The sequence below is a fragment of the Mobula hypostoma genome, chromosome 3 (genome assembly GCF_963921235.1).
Source record: "Mobula hypostoma chromosome 3, sMobHyp1.1, whole genome shotgun sequence".
Taxonomy (NCBI): Eukaryota; Metazoa; Chordata; class Chondrichthyes; order Myliobatiformes; family Myliobatidae; genus Mobula; species Mobula hypostoma.
In genome coordinates, this window is record NC_086099.1 from 128,574,443 (window position 1) to 128,601,844 (window position 27,402).

Here is a 27,402-nt window from a genome sequence, read left to right on the forward strand (position 1 = left end):
TATGTGCTGTGGTTAATGGAACGGTACAGGTCGGAACAAAATCAGATAGACTCGGGATAGCGGTGGATGCAGCATCAAAGTATTTGGGTTTAATGGGAATTACTGCGGAACAGGTACATGCAATACTTTGGAGAGAAGATTTGGGGAATGATGGCGGAGCGAATGGCTGGTATTTGAGAGTGCTATGCATTGACCTTCTCTGATCAATTTACAGTTCTTCATTGAAATGTCAGAAGTCTGTTGGCCAATGGACAGGAATTTAAAGCATGTGTTTTACGTTTTGGTGTTCCCTTCTGTGTTATTTGTGCAGAAGAAACTTGATTGCCATCACATTTATTGTTTAAGATTCCATGTTATGAGATTGTGAGATATGTTAGACATACAGCTGTGGGAGGAGGCTGTACCACCTTTGTGAAGGAGGGTTTATTGTACAGAGTTTTGCCTTCTCTAGAGAATGCCGAATGTGTAATTACTGAATTGTTATATCCACACGGTGAACTTTTATAATCCAGGTCTGGAACTTTCTGTGGAAGGGTTGGGGAGAATAGTGGGATATTATTCTGGTCAACTTATTTTTTGTGTGACTTTAATGCAGGTAGTGATTGGTGGAGCAGTTAGACTACAAATGCTAATGGGACAACAGTAGAGGAGTTTCTGGAAGAATATGAATTAATTTGTTTAAATAATGGAAGAAAGACAAGGGTAGATATTGCCAAAGGTGGAGGCTCTTGTCTGGACTTGACTCTTATCTTTGCTCCATTTGCTGGACTTCGCAGTTGGATGTAATGACTGATTTTATGGGGAATGATCATTTCCCAGTCCTGTGTGTTGCTGGGATCAAGGTTCACTGTTAGAATTTGGGTTCTGGTACTAAATGGTGTTTTAAGAGGGCAAACTGGGTAAAATTTTCTGCTGCGTGTGAGAAATCATTTGACCAACTGTCTCTAGGTGATACCATAGAAGAAGACTATCAGAGTAAATTTCCAGTTTGTGTGGGGCAGTCCATGAGGTCATTCATTTGGTGTCTTGGAGAGCTGGTAAGATAAGTGTTTCTTGGTGGACACAGGAATGCATAGAGGCTATCAGAGACCGGAGATGGGCTTTTTGCATTTTGAAACATAGACTAAAGCAAGAAGCCTTGCTGAACTTTCAGAAGAAAAGAGCGATAGTTAAGAGAGTTATTGGGGATGCTAAAAGGGCAGCTTGGAGGAGATTTTGCTTATCGATTGGGAGAGAAACTGGCAGGACCAAACTGGCATGCTGAAGAAAATGAATGTTTCCAGAGGTTATCACCGGATTCCACTGTTAGTGAAGAATGGAAATTTGGCTACAATGGACAAAGAAAAGGTAGAATGTCTGAGAAACACGTTTGTGAAGATACATAGAGTCGACAATTTGGGGGATGAGTATATTAAGAGATGGCAGCATATTTTGATGGACAATGGGGAGATGTTTGAGAGTGCCTTGGATGATGATTTTGTATTGGCTGAACTGAAATTTGCAGTCAATAGCAAGAGTACTGCAGCCCCAGGTCAGGTTATGGTTAGCTATCATATACTCCAGTATCTGCCTGAGGCAGCCCTAAAGAAGGAGAGTTTTATAATAAGATCTGGGAAGCAAGGAATTCTTCCAGGAGACTGAACAGGGCTGTGGTGTTGCTAATTGTTAAACCTGGGAAGGATCCGACACTGACAAGTAGCTACAGGCCTATTGCTCTCATCTCTTCACTATGTATAATAATGGAGGAAATGATAGTAAAAAGACTGATATTTGTTTTGGAGAAGAGAGAATTTCTTAGTTCCTGCCAATGTGGGTTTTGTAAAGGAAGATCTACCTGTAATGCTCTTGTACTAATGAGAAATGATATTTAAAATGTTTAAAGCTGGGGGTGCAACCTGGATTACAGACCTGAGTGGAGCACCAACACAGGGGCTGTGTACAAGAAGAGCCAGAGTCGCCTGTACTTCCTGAGGAGACCGAGGTCTCTCCTTCACATGTTCTACCTGTCTGTTGTTGCCAGTACAATGTTCTATGCAGTGGTGTGCTGGAGCAAAGGAATCAACACAGGTGATGCCAACAGGCTCAATAAACTGAGTAGAAAGGCTGGCTCTGTTATGATTATGAAGACACATAGTCCTCTTTTATTGTCATTTAGTAATGCATGCATTAAGAACTGATACATTATTTCCTCCGGTGTGATATCACAAAACACAGGACAAACAAAGACTGAAAAAACTGACAAAACCACATAATTACAACATATAGTTACAAACAGTGTTTCAATACCATAACTTGATGGAGAAGTCCGTGAGCACAGTAAAGTTCAAAGTTTCTCAAATGTCCCACATCTCACGCAGACGGGAGAAGGAAGAAAAACTCTCCCTGCCATGCCGACCACAATCCGACTCTGAGTCATCCGAAAACTTCGAGCTCTGATCAGCTCTCCGACACCAAGTACTGAGCGCCATCTCTGTCCGAACGATTCGACCTCCTTCTTGGTCGCCAAAAGCAGGCAAGGCTGGGGATTTTGAGGCCTACCCTCCGAAAGATTCCCGACCACACAGTAACGACAGCAGCGGACGGGCGTTTCAGAAATTTCTCCAGATGTTCCTCTGCGCTTTCGCGTCCATTCTCCATCAAATCAGAATTGTCCACGGCCCCTATTTAACAGATACGATATCATTTTTCACTGGAGGGCTGTGCACACGCAGGCGTGCCACCATTTTCTCCTACTAGCTCTTCTTTCAGTTAGTCCTGACGAAGTGTCTCGGCCTGAAACGTCAACTGTACCTCTTCCTATAGATGCTGCCTAGCCTGCTGCGTTCACCAGCAACTTTGATGTGTGTTGCTTGTATTTCCAGCATCTGCAGAATTCCTCGTGTTTACAAAGCCAAGAGACTCACCTATGCACAAAAACACAAGGATTGGGGTGCTGAACAATAACAGCAAGTGCTCTGGACTGACAAGTCAAAGTTTGAAATTTCTGGCTCTAACAGGAGGCAGTTTGTCTGTAGAAGAGCTATCTGGACCATACCTCTTCTCACCCTGTCTCTCGCAAAAACACCATCCCCTTCTCGCAATTCCTCTGTCTCCGCCGCATCTGCTCTCAGGATGAGGCTTTTCATTCTAGGACGAGGGAGATGTCTTCCTTTTTTAAAGAAAGGGGCTTCCCTTCCTCCACTATCAACTCTGCTCTTAAACGCATCCCCCCCATTTCACGTACATCTGCTCTCACTCCATCCTCCCGCCACCCCACTAGGAATAGGGTTCCCCTGGTCCTCACCTACCACCCCACCAGCCTCCGGGTCCAACATATTATTCTCCGTAACTTCCGCCACCTCCAACGGGATCCCACCACTAAGCACATCTTTCCCTCCCCCCATCTCTCTGCATTCCGCAGGGATCACTCCCTACACAACTCCCTTGTCCATTCGTCCCCACCATCCCTCCCCACTGATCTCCCTCCCGGCACTTATCCGTGTAAGCGGAATAAGTGCTACACATGCCCTTACACTTCCTCCCTTACCACCATTCAGGGCCCCAAACAGTCCTTCCAGGTGAGGCATCACTTCACCTGTGAGTCGACTGGGGTGATATACTGCGTCCGGTGCTCCCGATGTGGCCTTTTATATATTGGTGAGACCCGATGCAGACTGGGAGACCGCTTCGCTGAACATCTACGCTCTGTCTGCCAGAGAAAGCAGGATCTCCCAGTGGCCACACATTTTAATTCCACATCCCATTCCCATTCTGACATGTCTATCCACGGCCTCCTCTACTGTAAAGATGAAGCCACACTCAGGTTGGAGGAACAACACCTTATATTCCGTCTGGATAGCCTCCAACCTGATGGCATGAACATTGACTTCTCTAACTTCCGCTAAGGCCCCACCTCCCGCTCGTACCCCATCTGTTACTCATTTTTATGCACACATTCTTTCTCTCACTCTCCTTCTTCTCCCTCTGTCCCTCTGAATATACCTCTTGCCCATCCTCTGGGTCACCACCCCCCCCTTGTCTTTCTTCCCGGACCTCCTGTCCCATGATCCTCTTGTATCCCCTTTTGCCTATCACCTGTCCAGCTCTCGGCTCTATCCCTCCCCCTCCTGTCTTCTCCTATCATTTTGCATCTCCCCCTCCCCTTCCAACTTTCAAATCCCTTACTCACTCTTCCTTCAGTTAGTCCTGACGAAGGGTCTCGGCCTGAAACATCGACTGCGCCTCTTCCTATAGATGCTGCTTGGCCTGCTGCGTTCACCAGCAACTTTGATGTATGTTGCTTGTATGTCTCAACTGTCATTTTTCCATTTAAACCCCCTGCACAACCTCTACCAAACGTCTCTCTTCTCCCCTCCCTTCAAGCTCAATTCCTAGCCTTCTGCTTCCCTAACTTACCCCTGCATGGTAGGACTAGCCCAATTTTCTTAGCACACTCCTTTTTTTTCCCTAGCACAAGGCCAATCCAGTAATACAGTTGAACCTTTTGCTTAGTTGCATTTCCCAGAATTAAACTCTTGAATAACAGTTCTGTTGGCCTACCATGCAGTAACCATTCAACTTCTTGGCAGGAGTCTCCATAATATAATGAGAAACTGATGAAAATGCAAAAGAAAATTACTAGTCTAGTATCAGGACTGAGATTCCAAGAAAAGCTTAGAAGGGTGGGGCTTCATTCTCTTTACACTTCTGGACCTTGAAGTGTCAAATCTAACTTACTCTTTTTATCCTTGGTTCAGCTGTATCTGTAAAGGTCACTAACTTTTCTATTTAGAAGTAATTGCCAAATGCAACTTTCATGCACGAGGACAATGGAAGTACAAGTGCAGCTGTTCAATGAAGTACATTTCATCAAATCCACTGGTGTATATGATCTCAACAACTCTTAATTGCCTCAAAATCCACTCCAGCCCTCTGGTAGGGGATACCAAAGATCTACTAAGCTTAGGGGTCTTTCCTTATCTCATTCTGAGTAGGTGACCACTTTGACTGGTGGACCACAATTTTTGTTTTGCACAGTGGGTGGGAGGATGCATGTTGATAACCTAAACACTTTTGATCAAGTCCATGGCATTAAAAAAAGGTTGGGAATCCAAGCTTTAGTGCAAGATTAAAACCCAAACTCAAAAGCCAATCCACATGCTCAAACCAACCCCCAAAATCAGTCTGAGCTCTTGTATTCCCTCCCCACCCCACCCCACCCCCCATATCTGGTCTGTCCCAGCTTGAACATTTTGGAGAATATCACACCCAACACTGATAATGAATAAACTAAACTTCACAACCAATCCTGGATGAAGTCTTTTATTCATCCCCTCATGACAAAATTTGCTGGCCAGTGGTGTGGTGGCATCTGCCCCAGATTTCGAGGTGTGTGGTCCTAGGGTCCGTATCTGGCTGGTTCCTTGCATGCTTTTCATCCATGCTGGGTTGAACATCGAGCTAGTAACTCCACCTCAAAAAAAGACAAACGCTAAAGGAACAGCAAGGTTGCCCCCGATGTGCCAGAAGACGTAGAGAGGAACAACAACATGACAAAATTTCACCATGTTGCCATGGTACTGAGGCAAAATTGAAGGCGATGCCAGCGAAGGGCCTAGTGCAGACAATGGTCCCCATTTACTCTCATGCTGTGTCACTGGCTACAGCTCACACCCAGTCAGACCCAGAAATAACTCCCAACCACATCACATTGCTCATCAGCTCCCTGCTGAAAGACATAGACCCACATCATGTCATAGTCAAACTGACCCAGATAACAAAGCCTCCAGCACAACACAATTGAACCAGAGTTCAGTGCATTTGGTTTGGCAGAACACAAGACCTGAACTGATTCCACCTAAATGCAATACATATTTACTCATGAAAACTCACATTGGTAGATAAGATGCCTGCATGATTCAATTTGTGCTTCATACAGGCTCTCTGGAAAGTATTTTAACAAAAGGACACTGTATATGACTTTTCCCAGGCCAACAGCCATGTAGTAAAAAGATTGTTTATAAATAACCAGGCATTTAAGCTATTAGGATAGCAAAAACGAGCAATGTTCAACATTTTATTCGAAATATTCAACTATAAAAATGTAATACAAATTCTATCAAGATTTTACTACAGATAATTAATCCTGAGCAGTGACTATTTTGGAAACCTCAGTTGGTATGTTGTTCAAAAAGGATAAATAACCCAGCTGCTATAATGGACAGTAGGCAGTTACTTAATTCATGCAGAGGAGACAAAAAATAAAATGTTTTGGGGGTCACATTAACATTAAGATTATAGAAAATTGTTCCACTCAATTCAAAGCACACATGAAATACAAGCAAAAAAAATCCCATCTGTGTCATTATTGCAACTAGTGTATAAATAGGAACACAAGTCCATGTTGAAAACAACAAGCACTGAACAAGAAGGTGACTAGTCCCTCAGTCTTCAGAAGTCCTGTCGAATATTTTCTTTGTTCTCGTCCCCTTGCTGTTGCTTCATCTTGTTTATTTCACCTTCAAGCTGGACAATTGCTCTCTCGATCTCGTAGTTCTTGCTGACTAATGCAACCCAGCTGAAACAGAACAGAGGGAACATCTGTTAATTGCCCCACTATTGAAAGAGAGATTTATTGCTACTGTTGGGAATAAGGCTGACCACTCATTTGCTTACAACGGTCAATGCATCTGCTCAATAAGGTACAGCATTGGCCACGATGACTTATTTTTTCCTAGTATCTGCATCCAACATTCTCAGTACACACAGAAGCAAATTAACTGTTTAAAACAATACATATACTCAAGGACTGCCAACATTTATGGGCTGCAGCAATTCCACACAAACACCAAGGTAGTGATTAACAGTATATAGAATACTTGGCCACAGCTGTACTCAATACAATGGTGCCCACTTTCCTGGTGTTCTGTCCTTCCCCACTCCATGGGACTTAACGAGACAGAACCAGTGCTAATACAGGATAAAACAGGATGTAAAATTAGGACCTGGGAAATACACCTGACCTTCACAGCACACTGCCAACGGACTCCTGGCAAACAGGGAGCTGAGAAATTCAAACTAAAGCACCAGCAACAATAGATAACAACCCTCACCTTTATTCAGGAAATCATGATTTTTTTTTAAACATTGTAAAGTGTCCTGAGATCCTTCACAGAACAATGGAAATTGTTACTTAGTCAAAATTATCAGGAACTCAGGGTTCATTGATGGTTAGGCATCCATCCCATCAACATCCACCTTTAGTTTTATCATGTACTCAGATTTGTTTCAGTCCAAGCTGTTTTTCATCCTCTGGTAATGAGTTCCATCTTCTCCAAGAAATAACTACTTCTTTTCCAGTTAGATTTACAGCTCAACATTATTACTTTTATTACAGTATTTCCCTTTTTTGTTGATATTTTAACACCTCCCCTTCTGAATGCATTAGCTCATGTAGTACCACCAGGACGTGAGTAAACTGACTGATGTTACTCTGATCGATGTTACCCAGGTACTGGATAGAATATCAGAGAAATGAGTCTGCCAAAGTACTCCTTTAATTGCAGCTACTTTACTACTTTAATGTGCTGACTGACAAGACATGGGCTCAGCTAGACCACTGTGCCAAGTTCTACCATGTTCTTTTTGAATTGTGGGGACATTCTAAGATTTATCATTCAAAACGCATTTCTGCTACAGCACAATAGCAGACAGGATGCAACAATAATAACTGGGTGTCTTAAAATTAAGAGCCATACAATTATCTATGTTCCCACTATATAAGCTCAGGCTTCACTGCTACACAAAAATAAATCCTATCACTGAGAAACGCTGGAAATTAGCATGTTGTATTTAATTCTGCCTATGGATACCATCCAGTACAAGACAAAAAAAATTGTGTTCTCTAACCAAAATACTCAAACAATTGATATTGCGGGCCAAGACCCTTCATCAGGACTGGAAAGGAAGGGGGAAGGAGCCAAAAGCGACTGATTATTCATTTCTGCAGATGCTATCTGACCAGCTGAGTTTCTCCAGCATTTTGTGTGTGTTTCTCTGGATTTCCTGCAGAATCTCGTTTTATCAAATTTTTCAAAGATTCATTTAATATCAGAGAATGTACACACTATATAACCTGAAATTCATACTCTTCACAGACATCCACAAAATGAATGATAGAAACATCGAAGCACCAAAGCCCCCTCCCCCATCCTTCGCACAACCAACAGCAAAAGCATCAATCCCCCCTTCCCCTCAACTTGCGCCAGTGGAAACACTAACCCCTCACCCCCCACAGCAACAGAAAAAGCCCCCAGATAGACTTTATGTTTACTCAATAAACAGACTAAGATTATTAAAGCCAGAGCCAGTCTGTTCTACTTCCTGCCTAAGCCAGTATCTCTTACAGTTCCTAAATTCAAGCAACCAGAAGGGGATCTATGAATTCTTGCCATCCACCTCCCATATACCTCTACTCTCACCTCTTCTCATCCCAGACAGTGCAAGTAGTAGGGAGAGCCACCTTGATCCTTGCCTTCCTCCCCACCACAGCTTCTGCAGTCAGTGGATCATCTTTCACTGTCTCTGCCAATTTCAATAAGGTTCCACTAAGGCATCTTCCCTTCCCCTTTCAGCAGTTTGAACATCAAGTTTTCCTCAATGAATACTGGACTACTATGGTACAAGAAAGATGCTATACGTTCTGTACGCATGCAGATAATCCAGTTAAAATCCTTTCCAACTGCACAATTAACAACCGCATCAATGCCAAGAATCCAGGCTGAGATGGGTAGAAATATAGGAATGAGAAGATTGAAAGCAATCAGACAGGAAAGTGAATTTGGGGTGAACATAGATCAGCTGTGGCCTCACTGAATGTAGAAAAAAAATTAAGTTCCTGCAGCCATCTTATATTATTTTTATTTACAAAGTGCAAGTAGTTTAATAGATAGTATCCCCTAAATCTATGACCCCCATCACTTGATTTGACACCTAACCCATGGGAAATGTATATCATGGATCATCCTGATTTGGAAATGTTCAGTGCCACAGGGGCAAAACCTTGATTCTTTCTACACATCATAAAGCCTGCAACAGTTGAAGGCCAATTGTATTCCATATATCTACATGGGTTTTCGATGTTGGTTTGTTGCACAACAAGCCACAATGTTATCCTGTAAGAAATGGCTTAGATTAGATGGCTGGAAAGTTTGACCATTAACTTTTATCGAACTTTGTGGATCTGCTTACATCAGAAGACAGTTCATTGAGAAACACAAGCTAAAGTTGTCTATGTTCTAGTTAAAGAACAGAAGACAGGGCTCATAATTTTGTGGCAAACGAATTAAACTAAACTAGCCCCTTCTGTCTACACAAATCCATATGTCTATACTAGATGTCAATTTCAGTATTGCCCAGTTCCTTTCAATCCAATACATCTCACCTCTCTGCCAGGTTCCTGACACCAAATGCATCTCTGCAATCCAAATGATCATCTTTCATCTCTTTTCCCCAGTTGCCTGTAATTCTACTTTCCCTTCCCACTTCTCTCATCCTCCAGTAGCCCAGCCATCCTTATCCCTTCCCCAGCTGCTTATGATCCAACCACCATCCCCCTACAGTCCAATGAATAGCCCCTTCTTAGTTTTCTATAATCAAACCTTCATCCAGCCAGGTTTCTTGTATTCTTTCTTATAATTCAGCTATGTTCCTTCCATTCAATGCAACCATCCTGTCTCAGCCTGCGCCTCACTACTCATTCTCCACCCAGTTACAAATTTTACTCTCACCCTCCACTCATTACCTCCATCCTCAACTTATTTGCTATTTGAAATCTGCTCTCTATCTAGTTCCATTAAAAGTCATTCACCCCAAATCTTAACAGGTCCTCTCTTCAAATACGAGGATGAATCTGCAGAATACCTCAGGGGAGTTGCTTTGCCTAGGTTATGGTGAGGACTAGGCCCTAGACCACAGTGTCACCTTGGACAGAGTGGTCTGTTGCAGCTGCTCAGCGTAGAGAGTAGGGGCCTCTGCCGGGCCTGCTGGGTTGGGAACTGGGCCCTCCTGTCAGTGCTGCACTCTGATGTTCAGTGCAAGAACACGCTGGACCAGGACCGTCATGGCACTCAGGGTCTTTGGGGGGGGGGGGTGTATTTTTTTTGTGACTATATGTTTTTCTGAAATCATATCCATATATTTGTGCTCTGTACTACTGCAGTGTGCTGTTGGTAATGAGTTTTGTAACTTGGCCCCAGAGGAACACTATTTCATTTGGGCATATCCATATATAGTCGAATGATAATTAAACTTGAACTTGATTATTTCCAGCATCCTATTATTTTAGATTATCTTCATTTGCAGTGTTCCACTTTTGGATTACCCTCAGCATTTCAACAGCACCATCTCAGCTCTCCCAGTTTCTCACAATTCAACCACCCTTTGTCCATAGGTTCAAGGTTCAAAGTTCAAGTTCCAAGTAAATTAAGTACATATACAGTACTGTGCAAAGGTCCTGTAAAGTGAAGATGCTTTCAAAAATAATGAAAAGCTTCTAAATATTAAACACAATAACAATAAAGAGCATTAACCAGAAAAAGCTAAATCAAATCAATAATTACTGTAACCACCCTTTGCCTTTCAAACTGCATCAACTCTCATGCAGTTTTATAGGAAAATCAGCAGGTAGGTTATTCCAAGCATCTTGGAGAACTTGCCACGTTCTTTTGCAGACTTTGGCCGTCTCACTTGTCTCTGGCTCTCCAGGTAATCCCAGAGAGCCTTAAAGGTGTTGAGATCAGGGCTCTGTGGAGGCCATACCATCTGTTGCAGAAATCCTTGTTTTTCTTTTCACTTAAGATAGTTCTTTACAATGTTGGCCATGTGTTTGGGGTCACTGTCTTACAGGGTGAAGTTGGGGCCAATCAGACGCCTCCCTGATGGTATTGCGTGATGGATGAGAATCTGCTTGTACTTCTCAGCAATCAGGATTCCATTAATTTTCACCAGATCACCAGCTCCATTTGCAGAAATGCAGCCTGAAACATGCAGGGAACCTCTCCTGTACTTCACTGTTGTCTGCAGACACTAGTCCATGCAGCACTCTTCAGCTCTTCTATGGACCAACTGTCTCCTGTTTGAGCCAAATATTTCAAATTTTGAACCACCAGTTCAAGAGCTCTTTTTGCAATTTTTTTTCAGCATCCCCAGTCCCTGGGTCTTTGTGTGTAGGTGAGTCTCTTGACTTTGTTTCCACTTCGGATGAATGGCTTTTTGGCAGCAACTCTTCCATGAAGACCACTTCTGACAAGACTTCTCCTAACTATAGAGATGCCTACTTGGATTCCAATGGCTTCTGTGAGTTCAGAGCTGATAGTAGTGCTGGGCTTCTTCTGATTTAGAAGGGATGTCAGTTCAATGCATCTCTTGTCAGCCACAGAAATTGGTGCAGCAGCCCACCGCATTTCTGCTCCTCAGCCTTGCCCATTCCTTTGAGATCCTCCAGTAGAGCTTAGCCAGCTCCAGAGACTCCCGTCTGCTGCAAAATCTCTGCTTAGCAGAGACCTTGCTGAGGCACGATGACCACCTCATGCCTTGTTACTATGCTCACTCTTGCCATGGTGTAAGAATTGATGACATGAAGGTTAAACCAGCACATCTGGTACACCCTCACCTTTTAGTTTTGTTGTCCTTCACCCTATTTGATTCCTTCTACACCCATTTCTATTTCAATTAATCAGTTCAGTTCATTGTCATTGATCATAGCAACTATGTTATTTTTATTTACATAGAAACATAGAAAATAGGTGCAGGAGTAGGCCATTCGGCCCTTCGAGCCTGCACCGCCATTTATTATGATCATGGCTGATCATCCAACTCAGAACCCCGCCTCAGCCTTCCCTCCATACCCCGTGACCCCTGTAGCCACAAGGGCCATATCTAACTTCCTTTTAAACATAGCTAATGAACTGGCCTCAACAGTTTGCTGTGGCAGAGAATTCCACAGATTCACCACTCTCTGTGTGAAGAAGTTTTTCCTAACCTCGGTCCTAAAAGGCTTCCCCTCTATCCTCAAACTGTGACCCCTTGTTCTAGACCTCCCCAACATCGGGAACAATCTTCCCGCATCCAGCCTGTCCAATCCCTTTAGGATCTTATACGTTTCAATCAGATCCCCCCTCAATCTTCTAAATTCCAACGAGTACAAGCCCAGTTCATCCAGTCTTTCTTCATATGAAAGACCTGCCATCCCAGGAATCAATCTGGTGAACCTTCTTTGTACTCCCTCTATGGCAAGGATGTCTTTCCTCAGATTAGGGGACCAAAACTGCACACAATACTCCAGGTGTGGTCTCACCAAGGCCTTGTACAACTGCAGTAGTACCTCCCTGCTCCTGTACTCGAATCCTCTCGCTATAAATGCCAGCATACCGTTCGCCTTTTTCACCGCCTGCTGTACCTGCATGCCCACTTTCAATGACTGGTGTATAATGACACCCAGGTCTCGTTGCACCTCCCCTTTTCCTAATCGGCCACCATTCAGATAATAATCTGTTTTCCTATTTTTGCCACCAAAGTGGATAACTTCACATTTATCCACATTAAATTGCATCTGCCATGAGTTTGCCCACTCACCCAACCTATCCAAGTCACCCTGCATCCTCTTAGCATCCTCCTCACTGCTAACACTGCCACCCAGCTTCGTGTCATCCGCAAACTTGGAGATGCTGCATTTAATTCCCTCATCCAAGTCATTAATATATATTGTAAACAACTGGGGTCCCAGCACTGAGCCTTGCGGTACCCCACTAGTCACCGCCTGCCATTCTGAAAAGGTCCCGTTTATTCCCACTCTTTGCTTCCTGTCTGCTAACCAATTCTCCACCCACACCAATACCTTACCCCCAATACCATGTGCTTTAAGTTTGCACACTAATCTCCTGTGTGGGACCTTGTCAAAAGCCTTTTGAAAATCCAAATATACCACATCCACTGGTTCTCCCCTATCCACTCTACTAGTTACATCCTCAAAAAATTCTATGAGATTCGTCAGACATGATTTTCCTTTCACAAATCCATGCTGACTTTGTCCGATCATTTCACCGCTTTCCAAATGTGCTGTTATCACATCCTTGATAACTGACTCCAGCAGTTTCCCCACCACCGACGTTAGGCTAACCGGCCTATAATTCCCCGGTTTCTCTCTCCCTCCTTTTTTAAAAAGTGGGGTTACATTAGCCACCCTCCAATCCTCAGGAACTAGTCCAGAATCTAACGAGTTTTGAAAAATTATCACTAATGCATCCACTATTTCTTGGGCACTTCCTTAAGCACTCTGGGATGCAGACCATCTGGCCCTGGGGATTTATCTGCCTTCAATCCCTTCAATTTACCTAACACCACTTCCCTACTAACATGTATTTCGCTCAGTTCCTCCATCTCACTGGACCCTCTGTCCCTTACTATTTCTGGAAGATTATTTATGTCCTCCTTAGTGAAGACAGAACCAAAGTAATTATTCAATTGGTCTGCCATGTCCTTGCTCCCCATAATCAATTCACCTGTTTCTGTTTGCAGGGGACCTACATTTGTCTTTATCAGTCTTTTCCTTTTTACATATCTATAAAAGCTTTTACAGTCCGTTTTTATGTTCTCTGCCAGTTTTCTCTCATAATCTTTTTTCCCCTTCCTAATTAAGCCCTTTGTCCTCCTCTGCTGAACTCTGAATTTCTCCCAGTCCTCAGGTGAGCCACTTTCTCTGGCTAATTTGTATGCTACTTCTTTGGAATTGATACTATCCCTAATTTCTCTTGTCAGCCATGGGTGCACAACCTTCCTTGATTTATTCTTTTGCCAAACTGGGATGAACAATTGTTGTAGTTCATCCATGCAACCTTTAAATGCCTGCCATTGCATATCCACCGTCAATCCTTGAAGTGTCATTTGCCAGTCTATCTTAGCTAATTCATGTCTCATACCTTCAAAGTTACCCCTCTTTAAGTTCAGAACCTTTGTTTCTGAATTAACTACGTCACTCTCCATGTTAATGAAGAATTCCACCATATTATGGTCACTCTTACCCAAGGGGCCTCTCACGACAAGATCGCTAATTAACCCTTCCTCATTGCTCAAAACCCAGTCCAGAATAGCCTGCTCTCTAGTCGGTTCCTCAACATGTTGGTTCAAAAAACCATCCCGCATACATTCCAAGAAATCCTCTTCCTCAGCACCTTTACCAATTTGGTTCACCCAGTCTACATGTAGATTGAAGTCACCCATTATAACTGCTGTTCCTTTATTGCACACATTTCTAATTTCCTGTTTAATACCATCTCCGACCTCACTACTACTGTTAGGTGGCCTGTACACAACTCCCAGCAGCGTCTTCTGCCCCTTAGTGTTACGCAGCTCTACCCATATCGATTCCACATCTTCCCGGCTTATGTCCTTCCTTTCTATTGCGTTAATCTCTTTTAACCAGCAACGCCACCCCACCTCCCCTTCCCCTTTTGGGTGATATACCTAAAAGTAATCCAAGTTTTTATTTGAAAAGTGGTGTAATGACATGATTAAGATTTCTACTGCTAATGCTGTGGGGTATTTCATTTAGTAGCTTTCTGTCGCTGTGTATATACAAATGTTTGTACATCTGCTGATGCTTCTGGACACATCTTCAGTGATGTTCCTGGAATCATTGGATGTTTCGGGTCTTTCAACATCATACAACCTCCTCCAGGTGACCCAGCCGGGGCTGATCAGACCCCAGCTTGTGTCCAGATGGCTAGCTACTTATGACTCCATGGCTTCCCTCTTTTGAGCCACAGCCATCTTGAGGCCCTCTCTGCCACATCGGTGGTACTGCGGATGGCTCTCCTCTTCCTCTCTCCCTCGATGCCCAAATTGCTGAAGGCTCTAACTACGCAAATCCCCTACAACCAACCTCCACTGGGAGACACCTCGCTCTCCATCTAGCCTGCTGACAGTTGCTGATCTTCAATGTTCTGTGGTTCTTTGAGTAAGGTATTTTGGAGTCTTCCTTCTCCTCTTCTCCGAACCGTTCAGCTGAGATACTGACAATAATTGTTGTCATGGCTTGCAGCTGTAAAAGCAGTGCGCCCTGCTGGTAGAATGTTATGGTTTCGGCTAAAGATAAGGTTTATGATGTTCAACTTAGGAATGTTGTGTCAGCCAATCAAGATGATGGAATTGGGAAAAGGCGGAGGGAGATTTGTGACGGACACTGGAGGGGTTCGTGGTCTTTTTGGTGGGAGATGCAAAAACAGGATCAGGAGTGACAGCCATAGAATTTGATCAGATGGGAAGACATGATTGCAAGGAATGCTTTGCGAGACGAAGGAGTCCAAGATGGGAAGCTCTACCGGTGATTGGTGATGAGAATTCAGCGCCGTGAGTAACAGTCATATCCAGCTTTTGGATAATATGAGCCCCAATGCCATGTGCACATTAGACTGGTTTAACTGTAATGGGCCCTTCTACTTATTTTTTATTTTCTTTCTGTTAATAACTGTGTGATAAAGCTGAAGTTAGTAAGTACATTTTCTTTATAATTGTATGCTGTGTATGATCTGTCTTGCCAAATAATAATTGTGTACGGGCAGTATTTACACAGGATTCACTCAAATCGGGGTTCTGTTAATCAGAACATCTCAACGTTCCTGTTTGGTTGAACCCCAGATCATACCGACCCTAGACGTATATTGTTTACAAAGCACGGCCTTCTCACCGCTGAGTCTTGTGGCTGTTAGGACAGCTGACTAACGAATCAAGTTTACACATGAGCCCTGTTAGGTACTACAGTGGTTTATTACTTAATATGTTACATTACTTTACTTTATACTTTATTGTCGCCAAACAATTGATACTAGAACGTACAATCATAGCAATATTTCATTCTGCGCTTCCCGCTCCCTGGATTATAAATCGATAGTAATCATTATTTAATGAAACAGAAAAATTTCTCTATAACATGTAATTTTTTGGAAAATGAATGTTTGGAAATGTGAAATCTGTTCTTTCCTACTGAAACATTAATGCAGAAAACAAAAAAAAATCTAAAAACAAAGCCTAGGGTGCCCAAGACTTTAGCACAGTACTATATGTCACTATATACAACCCTAAGATTCATTTTCTTGCAGGCATACTCAGTAAATCCAAGAATCATAACAGAATCAATGAAAGACTACACCCAAAAGTAAGAAAGCACCAATGTGCAAAAGACAACAAACTATGTACATACAAAAAGAAAATATCAAGAACCTGAGATGAAGAGTCATTGAAAGTGAGTCCATTGGTTGTGGGAACAGTTCAATGATGGGGCAAGTGAAGTTGAGTGAAGTTATCCCATTGGTTCAGGAGTCTGATGGTTGAGGGATAACTGTTTCTGAACCTGGTGGTGTGAGTCCTGAGGCTCTTGTAACAACTTCTTGATGGCAGTGGCGAGAAAAGAGCATGTCCTGTGTAGTGAGCGTCCTTGGTGATGGATGCTGCTTTCCTGTAACACTACTCCATGTGGATGTGCTCAATGGTGGGAAAGGCTTTACCCATTACTTTTCCATTCAAGGGCATTGGTGTTTCCATACTAGGCTGTGATGCAGCCAGGCAATATACTCTCCACTACACATCTATACAAGTTTGTCAAAATCTTATATGTCATGTCAAATCTTACAAACTCCTAAGGAAGTAGAGGTGCTGCTGTGCTTTCTTTGTAATTGAACTTCCATTCTCGGCCCACGATAGATCTTCAGAAATGATAACACCAAGGAATTTAAAGTCGCTGACCCTCTCCACCTCTAATTCCCCGATGAAGACTGGCTCATGGACCTCCAGAAGTCAATAATCAGCTCCTTGGTCTTGCTGACATTGAACGAGAGGCTTTTGTCCTGGCACCACTCAGCTAGATTTTCAATCTCCCACCTATATGTTGATGCGTCACCACTTTGATTTGGCCAACAACATTGATATCGTCAGCAAACTTCACCTCATAAGTATAAGTGATTAAAGCAGGAGGTTAAACACATGGCCTGTGGTACATCTGTGCTCTGGAGATTGTGGAGATGTTGTTGCCATCTGATCTGAGTCTGCATGTGGAGAAATTGAGGATCCAATTGTTCAAGGAGGTATTGAGACCTACGTATTGAAGCTTACTGATTAGTTGTGAGGGTATGATAGTTTTAATGCTGAGCTGTTGTCAATAAAGACTACATCTTTGCTATCCAGATGTTCCAGGATTGAGTGAAAGCCAATGAAATGCCATCTGCTGTGGACCTGTTGTGCCAGTAGGCAAATTGGAGTGGATACTTTATACTTTATTGTCACCAAACAATTGGTACTAGAACGTACAATCATCACAGCGATATTTGATTCTGCACTTCCCACTCCCTGGATTACAAATATTAAATACACAAAAAATTGTTAAAATTAGTAAATATTAAAAATTTAAATTATAAATCATAAATAGAAAATAGAAAAATGGAAAGTAAGGTAGTGCAAAAAAAACCGAGAGGCTGGTCCGGATATTTGGAGGGTACGGCCCAGATCCAGGTCAGGATCCATTCAGCAGTCTTATCACAGTTGGAAAGAAGCTGTCTCCAAATCTGGACGTACGAGTCTTCAAGCTCCTGAGCCTTCTCCTGGAGGGAAGAGGGACGAAAAGTGTGTTGGCTGGGTGGGTCATGTCCTTGATTATCCTGGCAGCACTGCTCTGACAGCGTGCGGTGTAAAGTGAGTCCAAGGATGGAAGATTGGTTTGTGTAATGTGCTGTGCTGTGCCGTGTTCACGATCTTCTGCAGCATCTTTCAGTCTTGGACAGGACAGCTTCCATACCAGGTTGTGATGCACCCTAGAAGAATGCTTTCTACGGTGCATCTATAAAAATTAGTGAGGGTTTTAGGGGACAGGCCAAATTTCTTTAGTTTCCTCAGGAAGAAAAGAAGTGGATTTAAGTTATATCTCAGGTAGGAACTCTCAAAATACTTCATCATAGTGGATGTAAATGATGCTGGACGATAGTCACTTAGGCAGGTTACTACGTTCTTCTTAGGCACTGATACAACTACAGCCTGCTTAAAGCTGGTGGGTACCTTATACTACTGAAAGGGAGGTTAAACATATCGTTGAACACTCCAGCCAATTGATCAGTACAGGTACCGTACCTGGGCCATGTATTTTCTGTGGGCTTACCCTCCTGAAGATTCCTCCATGCTTTGACGGTCAAAGTGAGCACAGAAGGCATTGAACTCATCTGGAAGTAAAGCCTTGTTGTCACCCATATCACTTGATTCACTTTGTAAAATGTAACAGGATTTAAGCCCTGTCACAGCTAGAGCATCCTTCAGTGATTCCAGTTTAATCCAGAATTGCCACTTCATCCACAAGATGGTTTTCTGTAGATCGTATCTGAACCTCTTGTTTCTTACTTGGTTGCCAGACCTGAATGCCACTGATCTGGCCCTCAGACTGCAGATCTTATAGTTCATCCAGTGCTTCTGGTTGGGAAGTTCTCTGAATGACTTTGTGGGGACACACTCATCTACGACTGTTTTTGTAGAGTCTTTGCCAACTGTGGTGTATTCATGCAGATTCTCTGATGAGTCCTTGAATACGGCCCAGTCCACCAGCTCGAAGCAATCCTGTAAATGCTCCTCTGCCTGCCACGATCACCTTTTTGTTGTCCTAATCTCTGGAACCTTGCTCCTTAGCCCCTGCCTGTATGCAGGTAAACTGGTCCGATTTCTCAAAATGTGGTCTAGGCATGGAACAATAGGCATTCCTCATCTTTAATTCGGCAGAGATTTCTTCAAACAAGCCTGAATAAAGTCCCTGACTATGATTTGAAATACATTGGGGTTGACAGTTTCTTGTCTGGTGATGACAGCATTCAATATCTTGAGTGCCTGGTTACTTGAGTGTCAGCTTTTGGTGATATGTAAACTGCAGTTAGGGCCACTGAGAAGAGCAACATATCACTGAGAAAAACTCTTTTGTTAAGTCAGAACTTATTCGTTAGATGCTCTAGATTGGGGGAACAAGAGTACGACAAAACCGCCACACTGGAACAGCAGGAAGTTTATCATGAAACACACACCCCCACATTTTGCCTTCTCCAAATCAGTTCAGTCCAACTTGAGTATTGAAAAGCCCTGGGGTCTTACCGATGCATCAGGAATGTCTAGAGTGAGCCATGTTTCCGTGGAACACAATGCAGCAATTCCTCATTTCCCTCTGATACAGCAATTTTGCCCGTGGATCCTCAATTTTGTTCTCCAGTAAATGAACATTTGCTAACAAGATGCTGGGTAGAGGGGTGTCTCATTCCTCTGTTTTTCAACCTGGTTTGGAATCAACCATTTTCTTCTCACTTTTGACTGTGGCGATGTACCTTCATCTGCTTAAAGGAGCCATACTTGCATGCTTGAGAGTTATGTCCACTGAGTACTCCAGAAGATAGGAAAATTGGTAATTCATTAAGATGGTTCAAAAGTACATTGCTTAAAGGGAAATTACATGCTGCAGATTTCAATGAGACTAATTCAAAAGAGATACATTTAGAAGTTTTGCAAGCAGCCTGCAGCATGTCACCATGATTCACTGGCGCCATCTTTGATCATATTTTGATCAATTATGATTTTGCCTATCCTCCTTCTATACATTCTATTGATTTAACCTTTGGCTTTATTTTCCCATTATATTAATCTGTTCTTTTACTTGGCTTTTTGGCTTGACTATCATTGTCCTGGCTCCTAGTTCATCAATCTAACTCCTCTCTCTGTTGTTCCCTTTCTCCTTTGAACTAACCATCTGCTTTCCTTTTGATATATCGTTTCCTCCCAATTCTCTGATCATATTTTTTAATTTAAATTCAATTCATCCCTTCCTCCCCACTTTTTCCATTTATCTTGCTATCTAACATCAGCTCCTCTCATTTTAACCATCCTGTCCTCATTCTTTGATCTAACCATCTTGTCCCCACTTCCCAGTTCCTAATAATTTAATTATTGCCTCATTTCTTTTGATCTTTTCTTTTCCCTTCTCCTACTTTCTTTTAAATCAGCAGCTTCACAGTTTGTTTTAATCTATCCTACTTCTCCCTTCCTTTCCACTCTGGAACCACTTAACTTCTTCTGACCTTTCAAATAATCACATTATTCAATTTCTGCCATCTCACTGCAGCCGGTCTGCACATTCTGTACTGATGTGGAGCACACATGAGCCAGTCTTTCTAAACTGGTAATTCAGTGACAAGCTAATTGATTTGCTTTTCATATATATATGATCTTTATGGGTTATTTCTGCATTCATTTCCAAAATAAATAAAAGATACTTTGAGGGGAAGAAAGGCTACTTTACAATAAAACAACAGATTTTTTTTGTTTCACTACTAAATATATTACTTACACTTCTCTACAATTATACAAGTATTCATCCTCAAAGAAATCAAGTTTTCAATGGAGCATTCCAAATTTAATACTATTGGAGACGGCAGAAGTTTTGGAGAATTATGTGCTGGACGCGGAGGCTGGTGGGATGGTAGGCGAGGACCCCCTACCACCCCACCAGCCTCCGCGTCCAGCACATAATTCTCTGAAACTTCCGCCACCTCCAACTGGATCCCACCACCAAGCACATCTTTCCCTCCCCCATATATTTCCTGCTTTCCACAGAGATCGCTCCCTACGCGACTCCCTTGTCCATTCATCCCTCCCTACTGATCTTCCTCCTGGCACTTATCCTTGGAAGCGGAACAAGTGCTACACCTGCCCATACACCTCTTCCCTCACTACCATTCAAGGCCTCAAACAGTCCTTCCAGGTGAGGCAACAGTTCATCTGTTAGTCTGTTGGGGTTACATACTGTGTTTGGTGCTCCTGGTGCGGCCTCCTGTATATCGGTGAGACCGGTGTAGATTGGGAGACCGCTTCGCTGAGCATCTACGCTTTGCTGAGCATCTATGCTCTGTCCGCAGAACAAGGGGGATCTTTCAGTGGCCACCCATTTTAATTCCACTTAACATTCCACTATGTCCACCCATGGCCTCTTCCACTGTTGTGATAAGGAAACACTTTGGTTGGAGGAACAACACCTTATATTCCATCTGGGTAGCCTCCAACCTGATGGCATGAACATCGACTTCTCAAACTTCCAGTAATGCCTCCCCCCACCTCACCCTGCTTCAGCATTTCCCATCCTCTTTTCCCTCTCTCATGTTATCTTCTTGCCCGTCCATCACCTCCCTCTGGTGCTCCTTCCCCCTTTTTCTTTCTTCCATGGCCTTCTGTCTCTTTCACCAATCAACTTCCTCTTTGATTCATCCCTCCCCTCCAAGTTTCACCTATCGCCTGCTGTTTCTCTCTCTCCTCCCTTACCTTTCAAATCTACTCCTCAGCATTTTTTTCCCCACCAGTTCTGCCAAAGGGTTTTGGCCCAAAATGTTGACTATAATATTTTTCTATGGATGCTGCCTGGCCTGCTGAGTTCCTCCAGCATTTTGTGTGTTGCTCGGATTTCCAGCATCTGCAGATTTTCTCGTTTGTTACCTGGTATTCTGTCCAGCAGCACACATCCAACACAACAACAGCCCCCTCCTAAACCTCAGACTCACAAAATTCAGGAAATAAAATGTGCAAACTCAGTTAGGACACAGATGCATGGCCTTCAACAACAAATTGCCTGGGAAATAATTGCAAATTAGTAAGTCTCAGCTCCTGCTTTTCTGCAATTGGGTGGTTCTTTCATGGTGCCTCATCCTCCACTTATTCATTTATATGTCCACTTTTCTTCATGATTACATGTGATAGTTGTCTAAGAATCACAAACTTCGAATTGATCTGCAAATATGGTAAATTATTTCACTCAGTTTTTACTGTTTAGCATATTTGAAGTCCTGTGGTGTAATTGACAGTCTTTTTTGTTCTTTTGGTATAAACTGTGCTGATCCATTTTGTAATTATTGAACCAGGGTTGGTATGACAGCAATAGCAGAATGAGGGTCAGGTAGCCCCTGAAGTTGCAGACTTTCCCAGATGTCCACAGCACTTCATGTATGCTCAGTTTTGGATCAGCTAGATGTGTTCTGAATCTATTCCATTTAGATTAGTGGTGGCATCACAAAACATTGTAGATTACATCCTTTGGGTGATGACAGAACCCATCATTTCAAGAAATGCAGAGCGCATGCTAGTCAGGCAAGTTGACTGAGGAGTGGCAAATGGATTTCAATAGATAAGTATGAGGTAATAAACACAGATGCTGGAAATCTTGAGCAACATACAAAAAAAATGCTGGAGGAATTCAGCAAATCAGGCAGCATCAATGGAGAGGAATAAACAGCTTTTCCTCCTTCACCAGGACTGGAAAAGGAGGTGGCAGAGGCTAGGCAGAATAAGGTGGGGTGGGTGGGGGGAGGCAAAGTACAAACTTGCAGGTTGTACTGGTTTGGGGGGGGGGGCAGATAGGTGAGCAAGGGAGGTGTAAATGAAGTGAGAAGCCGGGAGGTGATAGGTAAAAGAGATAAAGGACTGAAGAAGGAATTTTATAGGAGAATACAAGGAACCATGAAAGAAAGGGAAGGAGGATAACCAGCGGGAAATGAGGAGAAGACAAGGGTGAGTGGGTAAAAGCGTAATGGGGAATGGAGAAAAAGAAAGGGTGGAGTGGGAAGTAATTACTGGATCTTGGAAAAACCGATTTTTATTCCGTCACATTGAAGGATACCCAGACAGAACCTGCGTCTAGCCTCATTGTGGCAGTAGAGAAGGCTATGGACAGACATGTCAGATGGGGTTGGGAAGATGAACTGAAACAGGTACCTACTGGGAGATCCCACCTTTTGCAGTGGACAGAGCAAAAGTGCTCAATGAAACAGTCCACCAATTTGTGTTGGGTCTTACTGGCGTCGATGAAGCCACACGGAGCATCAGGTACATCAGATGACCTCAGAGACTTGCAAGTGAAGTGTCACCTCACTTGAAAGGATTGCTAAGGCCCCTTAATGGTGGTGAGGGAAGAGATGTAGGAACGGTAGCACTTTGCATGCTTGCTCGGAGGAAAATCATTTGAGGGTCGGTGGTGGGGGAGGAGAATGTGCTTAATGGTAACTTCCCATTGTAGATAATGGAAGTTACAGAAGGATGCACTGAATACAAAGCTTGTAAGGAAAAGGTGAACCCCATCTCTGTTATGACGGTGGGAAGATGGTGTGAGAGCGAATGCACAGGAAATGCAGATGCAGGTGAGGACAACAAGTGTGAGATGATGCGTTCTGGAAAGTTACATCAGCGTAGGACTTAAATGATAAATGGCAAGGCACTAGAGAGTGTAATGGAATAGAAGGATCAGGAGTATGTGCATAGTTCGCTGAAAGCAACATCAGTAGTCAGACAGTGCGGTGAAAAGAATATTTAGCATGCAGATCTTCATCAGTCAAGGCATAGAGTATAGGAATTAGAACATTATGTTGCAGTTATACAAGTCATTGGTGAGGCTGCACTTGGAGTATAGTGCACTGTTTTGGTCACCCTCTTATAGAAAAAGACGTGGTAAAATGAGAGTGCGCAGAAAAGATTTACATGGATGTTGCCAGGACTAGAGGGCCAGTGTTACTTTTTTCTTGAGTCAATTGATCATGCACAAATCTTGACAGTGGAATCAGATTTATGTTCACACTGGCACCATTTTGAACTGAGAAGTAAGCAAACTTGCAAAACTACATTAAGATGTACAAGTTGGCAAATGTACCCCTCAGCCTTTCAATAAGTACAGCAAATTCTACAATCCAACATCATTTCACTCACTTGGATTCCATTTCTCGAAGTTTACTGCCAGCAGCAAGCTGGTCGTTTTTCCTCAGCCAGTTTAGGTCTTGAATTTGTTTTCTGAATCAAACAAAATTGTGTACACAAAATTAGGAAATTGATAATGTTGATAAAAAAAAATTGTTCCTCAAAAATGGAACTGAGAATCAAAGAGGATTTTAATTTTTGATTACCATTTAATGACATTAGGAAAAAGTGCTTGACATGAAGCTGACATGAAGCTCCACATAATACATTGAGGTGACACTCAGCATTTATGCTCAGATGTGATCAGTAGGCAAGGCGATGAGACACTGAAGATCACCTGCTGACCTGCACCACAGTCAGCACCTTCAGTGTAGAAGAGGGGGAAAAATAAATGTACAAGTTGGAAGGAAAAATTTCCAACTCTAAGATATTACTCCCATAAATTATTTATTTCACAAAAAAATTATAAATAAATTCTTCCTCCCACATACTGGGGCCACAAGGGCTTTAGGAAATCTACCAAAAAATGTGTGCAGTTTGCAGACTAGACATCCAACCAGTACAGAAAACAAGACAAAAATAAATCAGGAGAAAGTACTTCCTCACTGCTGAAACGAGTCAGATCAATCACTGCCAGACCACGACAGGAGTGTAATACACATAACAAACACTGGAGGAATTCAGCAGGTCAGGCACCAGCTGTGGAGAGGAATAACCAGTCGACGTTGTGGGCCAGGACCTTTCATCAGGACTGGATAGGAAGGGGGCAGAAGCTAGAATGAGATGGTAGGGAGAGGGGAAGGAGGACAGGCTGGCAGGTGATAGATGAAACCAGATGAGGGGAAAGGTGGGATGAAGTAAGAAGCTGGGAGATGATAGGGGGTAAAGTGCTAAAGAAGGAATCTCGTAGAGGACTGGAAGTACACTCAATTGTTTGAATTTCACAACTTAAGCTTCAAGTTTCAACTTAAGCAAGTTTCAAATGCTTCCTTCTAGTTCACTAATTGTTTATTTGCCATGCTGAATTTAAGAATTTACTGTGCACATATATAAAGGAAATTCAATACAAAAACACAACTCTATGTATTGAGATATATATTTCAGAGTTCACATTCAAAATCAAGCATTTCAGCTTTGCAAAGGTTTTAAAAATGCATTATTATTCTGCTTGATACTGTCCACCCCCACTCCTTCCTCACTCAAGCCCCTTTCTGAATTAGGATCCCAACTCTCCAAGCAACTTTAGTCAGCGATGAACAACATACATAATTTGGTGCTTAGGTACAGAAAAACAGTAAGCAAAAAACTCCATATAGAACACAATAATATGTTGAACGCTCCTAAAGCTAAACATTCTCCAAATCATTTTTCCAAGGAACACACGGCAACATTTCATGCAACACACTTGAGAAGCAGAAGCAGCAAAACATTCTGAAGGATTTAACTATCATAACATGATGGTTTTTGATCACATCATTCAGATTAAATGCAATAGTTAAACTACAAACAGCAGCACATAGAAAATGCTGGATGAACTCAGGTCAGGGAGCAGCTATGGAAGGGAATGTACAGTTGACATTTTGGGCCAAGACCTTTCATAAAGTCTCAGCCCAAAATGTTGACTATTCATTTCCCTCCACAGATGCTATCCGACCTGCTGAGTTCCTCCAGCAAAGAGTGCATTGCTCAAGATCTCCAGCAACTGAAGAATCTCATGTCTCCAGTTAAACCATTGAACAATTTAAACTCTTATGATACAGTGATCTGTCTCACTAACACTACAATCAGATGTCTGAAGCCAGAAGTTCTAAAGATTTGTACATGCTAAAGATTGCTGTGGATAGAACAGATCTACTGTCACAAGAGTAGATATCTTCTATCCATAAACCCAAGGGTAAATAGCCATTCAGTATCTCCTTCAATTGGACCAACAATTTACACAGGAGTAACAATCACCCAGACAGACAAAAAACACATGTAAAAATTGGTACAACAGCAAAACTCCAAAACACTCACCTTAGTCTCTGCAGCTCCTTCTGAGCACTTTCAATCATCTGTACCAGATTGCTAATAACAAGGGAAAAAGGAAAAGTGAAAAAGAAATTTAAAAACGCTTGTAAAATTATTATTTGGTTACCAACTAATTCGTTATGAATTGGATGAACAGATTTCCTCCAACTTCATTGACTTAATGCCCTGCCAGCTTGTATACCACTCATCTCCATTTTTGGCACCGTTTCTGCTCATCTACTGTTGAACCTTCATCTGGTGATATTAAACCTGACTCAATAGTCTGGAAAATATCCTAGCTTGGCACAGAAATTCCCAGCCTTCCAGGTTTTCTGAATTTTACAATACTTTATATCTTATTTGAGCTGAATAAAAGTTCTGCCGCATGTACTTTAATTTGTACCATCCTGCTCAATTATCCCTTTGCTCACTAACCTATATCGTGGCTCCCAGTCAAGCAACACTAACATTCTCGCCCAGTCTCGGAAACTGCTTCACAGTCTTAATCAGACATCCAGACGATGAACTAATTCTGAAAACTCCAAGCCCTTCAGCTGTTTCCACTCTGAGATTTCTTTGTTGGCTCCCAATTTTTTAATCAGTCCAGAATGAACTGAAGGTAGCAGACACCAATAGAATCAACAAACTCATTCGTAAGGCCAGTGATGTTGTGGGGATGGAACTGGACTCTCTCACGGTGGTGTCTGAAAAGAGGATGCTGTCTAAGTTGCATGTCATCTTGGACAATGTCTCCCATCCACTACATAATGTACTGGGTGGGCACAGGAGTACATTCAGCCAGAGATTCATTCCACCGAGATGTAACACAGAGCGTCATAGGAAGTCATTCCTGCCTGTGGCCATCAAACTTCACAACTCCCTCCTTGGAGGGTCAGACACCCTGAGCCAATAGGCTGGTCCTGGACTTATTTCATAATTTACCGGCATAATTTACATATTACTATTTAACTATTTATGGTTCTATTACTATTTATTATTTATGGTGCAACTGTAATGAAAACCAATTTCCCCCGGGATCAATAAAGTATGACTATGACTATGAATGAAGCCATCCCTTAAGTGCCACATTCCCAAGGTTTGAATCTCCTTCCGTAAACATATCTGCCACTTTCTTTTATAAGACATTCTTCAGAATCTTCATCTGATCTGTTGCAATATCTCATTTTGTAGCTTAGGTATCGAATTTTGCAAATTCAATATAGAGATTGGATCACGTTTGGTTATGTCTCTGAGTGAGTCTGCAATAAGACCATCTGGTTTACACAATGAATTACAATGGTTACCCAAGGGCAACAAAACCTCTGAAAATAATAGTGCAACAAGAAATGGAATGGGATTATTTAAGTTTGTGTAGTGGTTTGTGCAACACTATTACAGCTTGCAGCATGGGAGTGCGAATGTCAATTCCAGCGCTGCCTGTAAACAGTCTGTACGTTCTCCCTGTGACCACGTGGGTTTCCTCCAGGTGCTCTGGTTTCCCCCACCCCCACAGTCAAAAGGTGTACTAGTTAGTAGCTTAATTGGTCACTTTAAAGTGTCTTGTGATTAAGCTAGGATTAAATAAGTGGGTTGGTGGGTGGCGCAGCACATTGTGCC

At 42.6% G+C, this 27,402-nt stretch overlaps 1 protein-coding gene across 2 annotated transcripts in view; it reads right to left on the reverse strand.

Moving 5' to 3' along the window:
* Positions 1 to 6,042: 6,042 nt before the first annotated feature.
* The window catches only part of bcas2 (BCAS2 pre-mRNA processing factor), a 40,727-nt gene continuing 19,367 nt past the window's right edge, over positions 6,043 to 27,402 (reverse strand). The window contains exons 5-7 of one of the 2 annotated variants that reach the window (XM_063042283.1): positions 25,792 to 25,842; positions 23,788 to 23,868; positions 6,043 to 6,556 (exon numbers count right to left, since the gene is read on the reverse strand). In XM_063042283.1, the coding sequence (XP_062898353.1) occupies positions 6,430 to 6,556; positions 23,788 to 23,868; positions 25,792 to 25,842 (259 nt within the window). In that variant the 3' untranslated portion in view covers positions 6,043 to 6,429. The remainder of the gene's footprint in view (positions 6,557 to 23,787; positions 23,869 to 25,791; positions 25,843 to 27,402) is intronic. The other variant, XM_063042284.1, reaches the window with a different exon arrangement.